Source organism: Halichoerus grypus, chromosome 10 (genome assembly GCF_964656455.1).
Source record: "Halichoerus grypus chromosome 10, mHalGry1.hap1.1, whole genome shotgun sequence".
Taxonomy (NCBI): domain Eukaryota; kingdom Metazoa; phylum Chordata; class Mammalia; order Carnivora; family Phocidae; genus Halichoerus; species Halichoerus grypus.
This window is the reverse complement of record NC_135721.1, coordinates 50,951,765-50,967,836: the sequence shown is the minus strand read 5'-3', so window position 1 is coordinate 50,967,836 and position 16,072 is coordinate 50,951,765. Positions and strand designations below refer to the sequence as shown.

The 16,072-nt window shown below is 48.8% G+C and overlaps 1 protein-coding gene across 4 annotated transcripts in view; it reads right to left on the bottom strand.

Moving 5' to 3' along the window:
- The window catches only part of TGFA (transforming growth factor alpha), a 130,982-nt gene that overhangs the window by 82,465 nt on the left and 32,445 nt on the right, over positions 1–16,072 (bottom strand). For all 4 annotated transcript variants that reach the window (XR_013441744.1, XR_013441743.1, XM_078056430.1 and 1 more), the window contains exon 2: positions 11,261–11,314. Coding sequence is in view for 2 of the 4 variants with exons in the window: in XM_078056430.1 (XP_077912556.1) it covers positions 11,261–11,314 (54 nt within the window). In the remaining 2 variants the exon portion in view is untranslated. The remainder of the gene's footprint in view (positions 1–11,260; positions 11,315–16,072) is intronic.

The following is a 16,072-nucleotide window of genomic DNA, read 5'->3' as shown; positions in this document are numbered from 1 at the left end:
TTGTACCTTTTGAACCCCTTCTCCCATTTCGCCTATGCCCTCCCCCCTGGCAACTACCAATCTGGTTCCAGATATAAGCGAAATCATACAGTACTGTCTTTCTCTGTCTGACTTATTTCACTTAGCAGCATACCCTCAAGGTCCATCCATGTTGTTGCAAATGGCAAGATTTCATTCTTTTTTATGGCTGAATAGTATTTCACTATGTGTACACACACACACACACACACACCTTTATCCATTCTTTCATCAATGGACGCTTTGATTGTTTCCATATCTTGGCTATTGTAACACTGCAATGAACACAGAGATGCATCTACCTGCTTTCCCACCAGTAGTTTCTTTTCTCCACATCCTCACCAACAATTTATTTCTTGTCTTTTGATAGCAGTCGTTCTGACTGGTGTGAGATGATCGCTCACTGTGGTATATCACACCCTTTCAATGTTCAAATTGGGTCTCTATTCTGGAAAAGGTTGGGAAGTACTAACTTGGAGTTAAATCCCTGCAAAATTGCCTGCAGTGACAAATGCAATATGGTTATCACTTGGTTAGATGTGCACCTAGGTTTCTAGAGCCTTTCACTATGGTGGGCTGTGTTTCCCTAACAGGTGAGCCTCCCATGGAGTGTTGTGTGATTCATGATTAGATTTCCGTTTGTCATGCCTCAGAACACCAGGAAGATTCATTTGTGGCAGATTTCATAGTAAGATCTAACAGCTTCCACTTTCAAGATTCCATGAATGCCTTCTGAGATCTACTGTGTAAGGCAAGGAGAGATGTTCATTATATCCCAAGCCCCTCAAAGTCAGGATGGAAAAAGGCCCAGAAAAAGAGATTCCTAGCCAGGCTGCCAAGTGACAGCTGGGAAGAAAAATGTCCTTTTTCTGAACCCCGGCCTACATGGCACCAGATGTGAACAGAACTGGGGCCTATACTCTATTTCATCTTACCCGATTTTCCCCTTGTTTAGCGCTAGAGTGCTGTGGTATTTAGGAAACATTTTAATCAATGCAGCTTGGTGGAAAGAAGTGTCCAGATGTGAGAAACCACCTCCCACCACACATTCTGATAGAAGAGTAGGTCATAACTTTCAAGTCAGGAAACTAAGAAGAGAGATTCGGAAGGACCCGCAGATCAAACAGCTGCGGAGCCCGCTAAGGAGGACATGTGAGCCGGGCTGAATTAGAAGAGTGAGAGGGCCCTTCTGTAGTAAAAGTCGGACCCTCCGGGCAGTTTCCAAATTCCGAAGCTGGAGGTTTGGGCTTGGGCCCTCAGAAAACAAAGCTGACGACTTACCCCAAGCTGCCACGGTCACCATTTCATGCCAGCAAAGCTAATGAGAACGAGGATCTTTTGAGGTGATGGGCTGGGTTCTGAGGTTTTTTATTCTGTTTCCCAGGCTCTCCAGGGAATGACGGGCATTAAGGAGGGCACGTGATGTGATGAGCACTGGGTGTTATATGCAACTGATCAATCATGGAACTCTACATCAAAAACTAGTGATGTACTATATGCTGGCTAATTGAATTTGAATAAAAAAACCCCAGAAAGTCAGTTCTGGAACAGGAACATGTCACAGCTCAGGAACCTGGGCTTCAGCTGTCCTCAGGATGGCTCTTCCGCACACCGACACTGCCTCAGGACAGAACTGAGGTGATAAAGCAGCATGAAGGCACAGGTCTTGCTTCACAATATGCGCGTCACCAACAACCTAGTGAGCAAGGAAGCTGCGGCGGTTTGCACTTGGAGCGCCTACTGTCTACGCAACACGGCTCCAAGTGCTCCACGCAGAAGCTCTTAATGCTCAGAAGAACCCTACAAGCAGATACTAGTAGATTCCTATGCTATAAGTAGGGAAGCTGAGGTACAGAGAGGTTAAGTAGTTTACTTAAGGTCTCACAGCTAATAAGTAGCAGAGGTGGAATTTGAACTTAGCCTGTCTAGTTCCAAATACTCACATTCCAGAGACTGAGCCCACTGCCCAGAAAGACACAATTTCTCTGGGGAAACCCAGAGGTGTCAGGCACTTTGAGTTTCTGCAAAGTAGATCAAGATCTGGAGCCAAAGGGCTATTAGAGAAGAGTCTGGAGAAGCATCCCCAGAACTGGGAGGTGAACTGGTGACTGTCGGATCAGGGCCCATCTCTCCAGACAGCAAGGTCCCTAGAGGGCCTGCTGTGTAGGGGAGCAAGGTGTGGGCTTCAAGCTGCAAGGACCAGGCAGCCCTCAAGCAGGCCGGGAGGGCAGGTCCCTGTGCTTCAGAAACAGCCTGACCCTCAGTGACCACCGTGGTCGCTGGGCAAGACAGGAGACTGACCTGCGGGCAGACAGCAGCGACTGCCTTTTTTTTTTTTTTTTTAAAGATTTTATTTGTCAGAGAGAGAGAGAGCGAGCGAGCACGCACATGAGTACAAGTTGGGGGAGCGGCAGGCGGGGAGGGAGAAGCAGGTTCCCCGTTGAGCAAGGAGCGCGATGCGGAACTCGATCTCAGGACCCCGGCATCATGACCCGAGTCGAAGGCAGATGCTTAACTGACTGAGCCACCCAGGCGTCCCAGAGACTGCCTTTTCTTTCCTTGAAAAATAGAGCCCCCACCCCTTTTTTCCTGATTATAGTATTAAAATATGCTCATTGCTGATGTGGCAGAAAAATAGGAAAGTACAAAGGAAATGAAAACCACCTATGTTCCCATTAGCCAGAGATAATACCCCTCCCAACCCGGCCACAGCAGCTGGGTGACCGATTGACCGAGGAAGACAGACCAATGTGATTCTCTCTGGAGACTATGGGCGAAGAGGCACAGAGATGGAACGAGTTGTTACAGAATTTTCTCCGCGGTAGGTACAGGGTTTACAAACGGCCACAGCTGAGATCCCTGCAGTCCCTCTGGTTCCTGCACGCCTCAGGGCCAGCCTGTGCAGCATTTCCAGGGACTCTGTGAGGCCAGATTACTTAAAAATCAACCCCTTTTACCTATGCTGCTGTGTAGTCGGGTTCTGTTCTTGCAACACAGGGTGCCTGGCAGAGTCAGAAGAATGACCAATCGCATGGAAAACCAGCCCAGCACCACGGGCCAAACTGAGCAAGATGCAATTTTTTTTTTCCTTTCAAATCAATATACGGCTTTTACTGCATCTTTAAAATATCCTAAGTCTGAGGAATCATCTGGCATCTTGCTGTTCCTGTAGCTGGACAACCTAGATCTTGTTCATCGGCCTGCTGAACTGTTCCTTTTTCAGAAACACAGATACCATCCAAAAATTTTCTGCTATCTTTGTTTTTAACTGTTGTGGCTTGCTGAATCAAAACGGTGAATTTGATACAAGTTCAATGTTGTTTCCTTCAAGAATGAACTCATCTTTCCAGGCTTGAGATACTAAACGAGCCAGCTACTCTTGGCCCCGTCTAAACCCCGTGGATGTATTTTTCACCCAAGAAATGTTGGATTTCTACAAGAGAAGCATTCTCCTGAATAATGACACTGGTGGGGAAGTAAGCATACACAGCCCTCATCCTGCAATGGCCGCCCAGTGTAACGCCCTTGATCCTGTTCTGTATGTGACTACAGATAGTGTGGACTGTAGCCTGTTCCTATTTCCCCACTGTTAGTTGACCCGGAGCCTCTTCTTTTTCCCTCCAAGGAGACTGAGTTCTACACTGATGTGACCAAAGTCCCTCTGCAGGCTCCTCTGGGGCCCTTCACAATAACAATGGGACGCTTCAGAGAGATGTTGATGGTTTTCTGTGGAGTGATGGCTGGCAATGGTCTTCATCCTCACAGTAGATGCAGGAAAAAAAAAAAAAAAGAGCAAGACCCAATTCAACAAAGAATAAAAAGTGTAGGTTGGAAGTCTGAATATAGTAAAAGCAGGTGTTCTCTTCAAAGAAATCCATCTTGATAGATCACAGCTTTATCTATGTTTATGCTTTACTTTGAGATGTAAGGAGCATCCACATTATCTGCCTGACCCTATGCCTTCTGATGGCAGGGGCTTCTTTAATTCTCATGTGTAACCCCAGGGTACCTGGGAGGAGGTAGTACTTAATAAATGTGTGCTAAATAAATGTCCAAAACTAAAAAGTGGGAGAACAGTAAGGCTTCTACTGGCCTTGATTTGTTAAAAATCCACAAGTTGTGTCACTTGCCTTGCTTCTTTCCAAGATGGCAGATGGTCTCTTAACTGGGCTCACAACCTAAACCAAGCTCCTGATTTACTCAGTGCCATCCTCTCTTAGAAACATCAAGACCAGTGCCCTCAGCATGCAAAAACTTAGTAAGTTGGCTAGTCTGGCTTACCAGCCCATTTCTGTTTTTACCAGTTAAGCTATTTACCAGGAGGACATTTGTGTTTTGTTCCCAAACCTGTTTATGTTAGTTGTGCTCATTTATGTATTTATGTAACGTAATTACATATTACATAAACTAATGAAATATCTGTGCCTAAGCTGTTGTTTCTATTATAAGTTGAGTGTTTTGGAAAGACTCGTTGAAGGTGAATAGATTAAAAGAACTGCTTTAAATTAGAGATGAACAAGACAACTATGAAAAATTAGGTTTATGTGGAGGGGGGAATGTATAGGTCTAGAAAGATTTATGGCACTTTAGTGTCTAAGTTCTTACACTAAAGAAATCAGACCTGGAAATTATAAAGGGTGCAATACAGGTACAGTTTATACACATAAATGATGCAGAATGCCAGTCGATAGGAGTCCGTTCATAATTAAAACAAGAATATCATGAATCATTCCTTGATCTTCCTTCATATAATGTACTCTGAAATTCTCTGTTCTAAGCTATCCAATCTCATTTTTAAAAAAATGTTGGCTCTGACCCACTGAAGTGATTTTGTGACTCATGGTTTGAAAAGATACTGCCTAATCCCACACCTTAATTTTATTGATGGGGAACTGAGGTTCAGGGGTGTTGAAGAGCTCTACTAAGGTCAGATAGCTAGTGAGTCAGAATTATAATCATGGATTCCACATCCTATGGTCAGTCTGCTACTCTGAGCAAACTTCTCTCTCATCCAGCATAGTTTCTTTTGCAAAAAGTAAAAGGTGAAACGAGGAATTGGACAACAAGGATAAATCCTAGAGAGGAAAGCAAAGAATCCCTCATTCTCTCGTGAGGTCCTACATTCCTCCAAATAGTCTCTGAAACAAGGAAGTCCCAGCACACACAGGTGTATGTACTTTTCTCCTGTACCCAGGCATTCCCACATCTCTTGTGCTACAGACACATATTTGGAACAGTGAACCATGTACCTGCGTAGAACACGTGAGCCTTCTAATTTTAGAATGACTTCAGCTCCACGTGGGAAAACACTAGACAATGGAATGGGGAAGCAGTTTGCAGTTCTGAAAAGCTTTTGTTAGGTGAGATGAGCAATAAACAGATCTCTTGCTTGCTGGCTGACCCACGTTCTACCTGTTTCCCACACAAGTAATGCCTTCAAAGACTTTTCCCTACGATCTGATTTCCCTCCCTCTGTGCACCCCCAGCCAGAGCTCACCCTCTCTACATAGTTAAGCCCAATGTCCTCACCCAAATCTGACCACCATCTCCCCAGGCCGGTCAGCATGGTGACCTTCCCCATGAATACCATCACCGCATAACATCTTCGCCACGTTCTTTCACCACCGCCTCGGAAAAGTCTCCCAGACCCTCCCTGAAGCAAGCCTTCAAACACTCCCCGATTCCAGCTGGGTGGTGGTAGACACAGACTAGAGGAAGGAGATCAGAGGTTTCAAGAGGCGTGCAAATCGAGCCAGGCAGACGGCAGAGGGAAGCCCAGAGCCCGCAGCCAGGTGTCTGAGCAAGGGCCTCACCACACCCCTCGGCCATTACAGTGAGTCTCATGAAAACATGAGAACCAGATGGGCGGCCTGGGAAATGCATAACATTTCAGAGGGTTAAGCAAGGAGCCACCCAACAACTTAACCGGCTGCGTTCTGTCCCTTTGAAGGGACATTAAAAGGTGCCTTTTGAAGATAGGTCATAACTCCTTCCTTGGGAGGGTGTGACAGATGTTCTAAGCTGTAGGTGCTGCCACCCTCCTTCTGCCTCCAGCTAGGTTTCTCTGCGTGCTTTACAAATTAACAACCAAGCAGATAAAAATTTTCTGTCTTAACCCCCAGACTATTGACTTGACTCCCACAGCAATTATTTCCTAAATCATCCACTAAGTAGTAGGCCGAGGTGGCTTTAGGTCATCATGAGGCTCGCATTAGAAGTTCCCATGCTATCTTTTCACCTGTGTGGTGGGCTCTCTGAGCACAAGGATGGAGGAGGACTGCTTGTTTGTATAGTCCCAGCAACTAGAATTTTAGAACCTAAGTGTAAAAGGGTATCTGATTCCAAGAGAATGAAATACATGGCAGTCACACTATTGCTTCCCTACCTAGGGTCCATGGCAGGCAACACTCATGGATCATGGCCATATTTCCCAAGAGCCTGAAGGCAGCCTTATAATCCTTCTCAACAAAGCCTTCCAAGCAATCTCTACCAATTTATCAGAGTGGTCATGTGAAAAACCTTATAGGCTATTCCTGATTCGAGTCCAACAGATGAGGAAACTCAGATCCAAACGGGAGACAGATGGACAACTTGCCCAGGGGCTCGGCAGAAACAGACCAGCTGGGCCCAATCCCCAGATTCCTGACCTTCAGCCTGAGGCATGTATTTCTCCAGTGTCCCACTCAAAGTGGATGTCTGAAAAGCATTTACTGACAACAATAATGCCAGTTTCCTATGCCTCTGGCATAATTGACCCTTCACATTTGGGGCTCCAAGAGAGAGGAAGATTGGAAGAAAACAATGAAACCTCAATAAGAAAGGCCAAGGGCAACTTTCAAGAAATAAGATCATGGAACTTTTTTTTCCAAAAGCACAAGAAAGCCACATGGGGTCAGCCCCATGTTCCCTCAAGTTCATGTGCCACCGTTGACTGGCACACAGAGTTTGCAATTTTCTCTCCATGCTGCTCCATCAAAACATTAGAGCTGAATCCCAAGTGTGCCTGTGCCCCAGTACCAGCAATGAGAATGTTTCAAAACCAGGGCGCCTGGTGGCTCAGGTGTTGAGCATCTGCCTTCGGCTGAGGTCATGGTCCCAGGGTCCTGGGATCGAGCCCCGCATCGGGCTCCCTGCTCAGCGGGAAGCCTGCTTCTCCCTCTCCCACTCCCCCTGCTTGTGTTCCCTCTCTCGCTGTGTCTCTCTCTGTCAAATAAATAAATAAAATCTTAAAAAAAAAAAAAGCATGTATCAAAACCTTCTTATATCCATTACTGTTTCTCATTCCTGTCAACCCTTAGAGTGAAGAGACTTGCATATTCACGTCATGGGTAAAGCCTTGGATAGCTTCTGTTCTCCAACAGCCCATCTTTACACCTAAATGGATAGTTCTGGGATTTAGTAAGGGAGCCCACCCACAGCCAGAGCATAAGGGGTTACGAGGGACTCAGGTGTGCCAGTCAGTCACCCCGTCCACAAGGGAGCGCACTTAACAAAAACAGTGTTCACACAAAAGGAAATATAAGTAGAAAGCAAAAGATGAAAACACTAAAGGAAATGCAAATTAAGTGAGTACAACAAAACACTGAATGCAGCTTCATCTGCCCTCCAAATTTAAGGATCTAACAAGAAGGGATTATTGTTGCTTTTGTTGGTGAAATGGGACTATGGTTTTGTTTTTTTTGAAGTTCTTACCTGTTGAAGGGCATCTCAGCTCCTTCCACAGTTTGGCTATTGTGGACATTGCTGCTATGAACATTGGGGTGCATGTGCCCCTTCTTTTCACTACGTCTGTATCTTTGGGATAAATACCCAGTAGTGCAATTGCTGGGTTGTAGGGAAGGAGCCGAGATGCCCTTCAACAGATGAATGGATAAAGAAGGCGTGGTACATATACACAATGGAATATTATTCAGCCATCACAAAAGGTGAATATCCACCATTTGCATCGACATGGATGGAACTGGAGGGGATTATGTTAAGTGAAGTCAAGGAGAGAAAGACAATTATCATATGGTTTCACTTATATGTGGAACATAAGCAATAGCAGAGAGGACCATAGGGAAAGGGAGGGAAATCCAAAGGGGTAGAAATCAGAGAGGGAGATGACCATGAAAGACTATGGACCCTGAGAAACAATCCGGGCGTTTCAGAGGGGAGGTGGGGGGGGGGGGAGGTTAACAGGGTGATGGGTATTGAGGAGGGCACGTGCTGTGATGAGCACAGGGTGTTGTACTTAATAATGAATCATTGAACACTGCATCAAGGACTAATTATGTACTATGCAGTGGCTAGCTGAACATAAAAAGAAAAAATCCTTACCTGTGACCTCTAAGTAACATTCACAAGTGAAATGGACTTTGCTTTAAATTATCCCAGCCAAGGGAGAAAATCAAAATGGTATGAGAATAGAGGAAAGAAAAATGGCACATGCTGCGAACTGCTGAAGCTGGGTGACGGGTGTGTGGGGATTGATTTCACTATTATTTCTCTTCTGTGTATAAAGATTTCCACTAGTACACAGTCACCAGTACTTTTACTTATTGAGTCAGGCAGGAGTTCAATACGCAATCCAGTGCTGGGGGTGGTGAGTGTGGCTGGCTTGCACTACACCCACGATGGGATTTCAGTTATGTCTGGCAGGGACGGAGTGGGGGTGGTCAAGGCCTCCCAGGGCCCGAGGAGTCTTCGAGAAGAAGGAAGGTCACCCTAAAGGAAGAGGAAGTTAAGCAAACCAGCCTGATTCAGTGGCAAAGCCCTGGCCCTTGGAGAGGCGGCTCTGACGCCATTGCTGCCATGTGGACTTGGGTCCCTGGGCAGCCCTCTCTGGACTCCTGTCTGGGTCCAACGGGGCAGGCTGGAGGGTAAGTAAAAATGGAAAGAGCTATTCCATCAAGTCCCACAGCTAAGTGACCTATCAAACAGCAATGCAGAGGCCAGACAGGCAGCCCACTTCCCTTCTCCACAGACGTCCCATCAGCTCGGAGATCTCGAGGCCCCCCCGATGCTGGAAGTCGTGGCACTGCCCGCGCTCTCACCTACCACACTGGGCCACAGAGCGGCCCGCAGCCCGTTACAGGGTAATGTGCAACACAGTAGGGCGTGACAAGTTCTGTGAAGACAGATCATAAAGAGGAAGGATAAACTTCAGGTACTTGCTGATGTCAGAGACATCCTCATAGAAGCAAGTCCAGAAGGGTGCGACAGAAGCTGGGCACCTGTGAAGCAAGGACAGTCATTTTGGGACGAATATAGCAGGTCTTCCCATGTTTGCCTGGGAAACCCCAAAGGGCCCTGGCAGGAGCCACACATGATGAAATAGGCTCAGGTAGGACAGGCCTCTCTTGTCTGTACGAATGGATGGAGGTCGGGAGGAGGGTAAAATGACCAGGAGCACCTGGCTGCATCAGCATCTGCCATCACTGGATGGTAGGATCAGCATCTGCCATCACTGCAACTTACCACCTGCAAGTGACTCAGTAGAGGACCTGGCTCCTCGCCTACTGGGTCCGGCAGTGAGGACCAGGAGGGGCTAAGGATGCACCTGGGGGTAAATGCATCCTAGGAAGGGAGACAGGACAATTCTGAGACCTGCGTGGTGGAACAAACCACATGCCCCCACTTTACCCCCAATATATTCACATCTGAGCCCTTTGTGACAGGGGAGGTAATTAAAAAGTGGAAATTCTGGTAGACCCTGGACCTCAGAAGCACTGCTCTGGGATAGACACACCCCTATGCCAAGCGTAACACAGAGGAAGTAAGGCATTTCCTTCTGTGGCATCATGGGCCACCAAGTAGCTTGCACACTTTAAGGGTCCAACTGCAGCAAGGATAAGTGCTCCAAGGCGGAAAGTGTGGGGCCACAGAAGCAGTGGTACCCAGTGGGGATGGCAGCATCCCCTCCAGTGTGTTTGGAGGGAAAGGTGTGGAAGAGGAGAAGAGCAAAGTACCAGGGACACTGTGCAGTTGGTTAGAGGATTTATGAATACATAGGAACCACCCCCCTCCCTGCCATACACACCTTCCTAACTAGAGGGATACAGCGGGGTCTGCCATAGTAACAGATGGGAACATACTCCCCGTCAACAAGGGAATAGTGAAACTGGCAGACTCGGGCACGGCTGGCGTAGCTATCTGGCAATTTGTTACAAGGGTCATAAATATATTTATTCGTGTTCCCAGAGACATACCCTGAGGAAAGAATCTGAAAGGGAAAAGCTTCTAGGCATGAAGAGGGAGCATCATAATTTAAACTGGAGGCAACATAAATATACAAAAGAGAATGCTTAATTGAATCATACATGTCCATTTTAGTGGAACATCATGACCTTTTTAAAAAGATTTATTTATTTATTTGAGGGAGGGAGAGAGAGAGAGAGAGCACGAGCAAGCACACCCAAGTGTGTGTGTGGGGGGGGGGGAAGGGCAGAGGGAGAGAGAGGGAGCGAATCTCAAGCAGACTCCTTGCTGAGCGTGGAGCCCGAAGTGGGGCTCGATCTCACAACCCTGAGATCATGACCTGAGCCAAAACCAAGAGTTGGATGCTTAACTGACTGCACTATCCGGGCGCCCTGAACATGATATTTTAAAAGGAAAAATTTCAAGACTTTCCAGTAACATGGAGAAATGCACAACTTGAAAACTTGAGTTTAAAAAGCAGGAATCAAAATCGTTTCCTCACCACGACTAACTGTATAAAAATATGAGTGCACCCAGACAAAGGCTAAAAGCAATGCAACAGCGGATGCTTCTGCAGTACTCTGACCAGGAGACGTTTGCCTTCTACATTGCCCAAATCTCCCAATATGTTGATCTAGGATCTTTGAAATAAGGGAAATATTACTAGAAATGTCAAAAGACAATGCATAAAATAACGAAACAAAGATCACCAGGCAGAAGCAGACAAAGGGTTCAGGAATCTGGGCTCCTCTTTAGATGCATGATTACGTGAGCTGGAAGACTGGGGCTGTTCCCGAGCTCTCCAGCACCCTTGCCCACATGGACTGTCTGAACAGAGCTGGGAGATGGCAAGCCTTTAGGGGAGGGGGAACAGCCCCCCTGCTCCTGCAACGAAGACCCCTCAGGAGTGCAACCGGGCCCCTGGGATGCAGGGGACAGCCCTGCATGAGCAGAAAGGGCAGGAGCTCCGCAGGAAGCTTAGAGGGCAGGCTCCACCCAGCAGCCGAGGTCTGCTCCGGTCCCCTACTCATCCCTCACGGAGGGGACAGGGGACGGGACTCACCACTCAGGGCGGACGTGCTGTTCTCCAGGGCCTGGCACACAGCCAACAGGAGACCTGTGTGGGGAGAAGAGAGGAAAGGTAAGAGTCTGCTCGGCAAACCGCTTTCAAGACTTGAGGGCAGGCCCCTTGAAAGGGAAAGACCAGACAGTTTTACAGAGTGGCCAAAAGGCAGACCTGGCCATATAACTTGGGGCTCAGTGCAAAAGGAAAATGTGGGGCCCCTATTCAAAAAGCAGCAAAAAAAAGTGCCATTAAAGGTACTCAATATAAAGCTTTTTCCTTCCTTCCATGGTCTCTTTCTACTTGTTCTGGTGTTTTTTGTTTTTGTTTTTTAAATACGGTATAATTTTTTTTATTGTAATGAAACACACATAAGATTTACTACTGTCACCATTTTTAAGTGTACAGTTCAGTGGCATTAAGCACATTCATGCTGTTGTGCGTGTCACGATGGCTGTTCCGCTGCTTATGCCATCTCTCTGTCTCTGAGCTGTGAGGATTCTTGCAGGCCGAGCATCGCACCTCACAGGCGCCCGGGGGCCCCAGGGACGAGTGCGCACGTGCACAGGCGACCACCCACAGCTGGCTTCCCTTCCCACCAGCAGCTGGACGATGTGCTGTGACCAGGCCAGGCAGGGCCATCTGGACAGGTCTTTCTTCTTCCCAGGGACTCCAACCACGGCAGACAGTTGACCCCCAAGAGTACTACAACATCTGTGTCTGGATGCATCAGGTACCTGGATCAGGGGTAGCGGGGAGCCTTGCCCCTGTCTAGTGACCCACTGAACAGGCCATGGAGCTGCCAGCTCAGGATGGGGACAACTGCCACCATGCCCTGTTCCAAAAGGCCAGGGGGTGCACACACCTAACACCAACTTTTGTGTCCGGGCCCTGCCAGGGGCAGAGTGTGCAGGGCTGAGAACCCACGCAGGGGAGGCAGGGAGGTGGCAGTAAGTAGGATCATGGGAGCTGAAGCTCCAAGTCCCTAGGACACACTCCACTGTCCTACTGGACTTCACTTACGAAATATAAATTCAAAGGTAAAACTATTAAGGATTTCAAGACTGCAACTGCACAGCATTAAACCCCAACCTTGGGGCCCCTGTGAGCATGGGGACTTGGGGAGATGACACAGGTTGCACGTCCACGAAGATGCCCCTGCCGGCAGCAGATGACTTTCTGCGCCCTCCCATTACGGTACCGGAGGTTTCTGGAAACAACAGCAAAGTTCCAATAAAGAAGGAACCTCTTGGGAGTTATGCAATCAGCATGCACTAAATTAGAATGACTTCCTAAAACTGAAATGCAGAAAGATACCCCAGTGGCCGTGTATAGGCCGGGCCACCTATGGGTTAGCCCAGAAGACAGCTGAATCAAGTCAGCACAGAAGACAAGCAGAGTTGTGTGCTGGTTCCGCTCAACTGCAAGGGACTAGCACACACTCTCGCATGCAGGTTGTGAGGGCTCCTTTCCCCTTTCCACTCAGGGTGTAGACACAGAAGGCCTTGAATCTTAGGGGAGAAACGTATTTGGCACAGGGAAAGCAATCATGCTCAGGGCTTTCCTTTCGGCCTTTGAAATAAGAAACATCACAAAAATGGCAGCCTGCTTTTCCTGGAGGTCTGGCATGGATTTCCCCAATACCCCTACACAAGAACCAGCTACTGGGGCTAGAGTAGGGGCAGAGCGAGAGAGAAAGTGGGTAAAATCAAACGCCTTCCTCCATGCAATTCCTTCTTGCTGCTCATTTTGGAAGCTCGGCTCTTATGGTTCCTCTGGACGTATTTAAACAGCCAAGTCTGGGACCTGCACGCCAGCATCCACGTGAGGCACTCCTGCCAAGGCCAGGTCCACACTGCCAGATGGGGACCCGGCACGATCGGGCTCTGCCGGCGCCGCCCCGAAGCACTCTGGGACAGTCAGCCAGTGACCGGTAGTAACACAAAGAACACGGGGATTCCTTGTAAAACTCTGAGGAAGCGCTTTTGGCCTGTCACAAACTGTCCCCAAACCAATGACTTATCTTGCCACCTCCCTCCTGGGCCCCATATCCTGTCAGTCAGCGAAAGCAGAGCTGGTAGTTTCTGGTCTCCGTATCAACCGCTGCTTGAGCAAAGCCAAGACAAGAAAGCAAATACCGTCCAACTGTAGCCAGGACCAAGCAGAGATGGACACCAACTCTCCGGAGTCTGTGGGGAGGCCAACCCCCCCCCCCTCAAGCTGTGGGGCAGGTTACTTTGCCCGCTCTCTTCCTCACCCATAAAGCTATCCACTGCCAAGCTCACAAAGGCATTCTGGGAACTCATCGGAGTTTGCAAAATCACCGTGTTCCACAGATGAAAGTCACTGGGTTTTTTGAGCAATATGGAGAAGAACAGTTCCTTTCTATACCCGCAAAATCCCATGGTAAACAACTTAATGCCCTGAGCTTCTCTCTGCAATCTTGGTTCAGGCACAACTTCTGTTGATGAGAGGTGAGGCCTCTGCTTTCCGGGGGGGTCTCAGACCAAAAGACGGGGGTCAGACCTTTTTCACTGCCCCCCCACCAGGTGGGGCTGCCCCTTACGCGACAGGTACCAGTTCCAGGTCCAGCACTCAGGTTTTATGTGTTAGTCAATTGTGATTACCCATGATGTGGCACCTCCCAGCCTCCCTGCCTTCTGGTCCAGGCTCTGGAAACACGTGGTTTCACAGGCAAGGAAATGGAGGCTTACAGAGGTGAAGAATTTGTCCAAGCTCCTGCAGACAAGTTCAAGCTCAAGGCTGTCTGAAGTCCACGTCCAGGACAGCGTTACATCATCACACCACTCTCGGTCCTCTAACCATAGTCTGTCAGGAAACACTGGCAGGTGTGTCTCCCCAGCTGCACCCCCCAAGTGAGTCTGAACAACAGATTCAGCAGGCCCAGCAGCAAAGCTTGAGCCCTCTGTTCTGGAGGCAGCCGTTGCTCCAATTTCCCCCACTAGGAGCCAGGTCTACTGAGGGGCAAGGGTGTGAGCCATCCAGACCCGAGGCTGCCTCATCTGAGTAAGGCCAGGTGCTCGGAAAAACCAGGCTGTGTGAAGGCCTTCCAGAAACCCCTGGTCCTGGTAGGCTCTGAGGCTCATCCGAAACACAGGGAATCCTTCCCTGGGGCACTTGTGTGGGGACAGTACAGCTGCCGCATGCAGCGGCCCCAGGAAGACCACACACAGTTCAGATGGGGGCTTGGAGGCCACAGCCACACGTTCCCCTCGCCTGCCACGGGCCCCCCCAGCAGCCTCCCTCTGGGGCACGAGTCCTTCGGGGCTGCTCTTGCCAGCACCTTTCTGCTTAAATAGCTCCGAAGAGGGGAATCCCTGGATCATGGAGTTCAAAAATGAAAAAAGGGGAAGTGGGGGCAGGACCTATGAAAGCTGATCCTCCACCCAGAGAAGTGGAAACCCAGGCCTGCCCTCAAGGGGGACAAGGGTTGCAGTGCTTACAATTTAGCTGTACTTAAAGTTTCCAACAGGAAGAATGTCAAAAAAGAGGCTAACCTATTTATCTGGTGAGTTCATAGACCGAAGTCACCATGAAACCCATCCACTGATATGCAAATGGTACCTGCTGTTGAGAGGTGCTGGACCCCTAGCTCCCCTGGGCCACAGAGCACACACCCCAGTCCCTGAGTGCAGCCCCTCACTCACGCATGGGACTGGGACACCCTCTATCCTCTCCCACCCATCAGCCTCGCGACCACCTCCTCTGTGGACACTCAGCTCTAGTGTCCAGATCTGGGAGAAGCATCCTCAGGCCCCTGGGAACCCCAGCACAGTTGACCTTGCCCTGCTCTGGCATCTGCGACAGCCAGTGTTTGCTTCCCGGCTCTGACCCAGTCCAGTTTGGATCAGTTGTTGCCCCCAGAAATCAAGAGTTGCACATCTCATCCACTTTAAGCCAGGCTGCCTGAGTGAAAGGGTAAAGGGTAGGTTGTGGCGTCAGGGAGATGTGGGGGGGATGGCGAGAGGGTGTGTAGATCCTTCTGGTTGAAGAATACCATGGATTTAAAGGAGATGCTGAAAAAAGACCCATGGGTAAAGAAACAATGCAGGCAGGAGAGAGGGGCAAAAGAGAGTGTGGTGCTGTGGGGGGAGCAGCCAGGATCCCCCCCCCCACTGTACTCAGGGCTGGAAGGTTATATGGGACACAGCCAGGATCTCAGGAAGTGGTGGGTGGTACCTAGAGAGGGAGAATCCTGCAGTTTGGCCTGTGGTCTACAGGGACACGCACGGGGCAATCGTGTGGGCACAAAAATGCGTGTGAGCGGGTCACATAGGACCCAGGGCCTGCTGGTATGGCTTCTAAGGCCTCTTCCCTTATGAGCTGCATCCCAACATTTACGGTTTACCTGCAAGCATGGAAGGATTTTAAGTGCATAGCAAAAACTAATACTGTAGGACTTTATCAATATTTGAAAAGATTTTATTTATTTATTTGACAGAGACACAGCAAGAGAGGGAATGCAAGCAGGGGGAGTGGGAGAGGGAGAAGCAGGCTTCCTGCCTAGCAGGGAGCCTGATGCGGGGCTTGATCCCAGGGCCCTAGGATCATGACCTGAGCCGAAGGTAGATGCTTAACGACTGAGCCACCCAGGCGCCCCCTTTATCAGTATTTTTAAATGCAAGAGGTTTTGATCCACGGGACAATGCTGGCTGGTTTCAGGGTAAGAACTGGTTAGGAAGAAAGAAAAAGAAAACAAACACACTGCAGGTAGGGACAAGGAGGAAGTCTGGTAGGACCGGGAGACAAGGAGCTTGCCCCTGGCGAGAATACCCGTAAGTGTCATGGTTG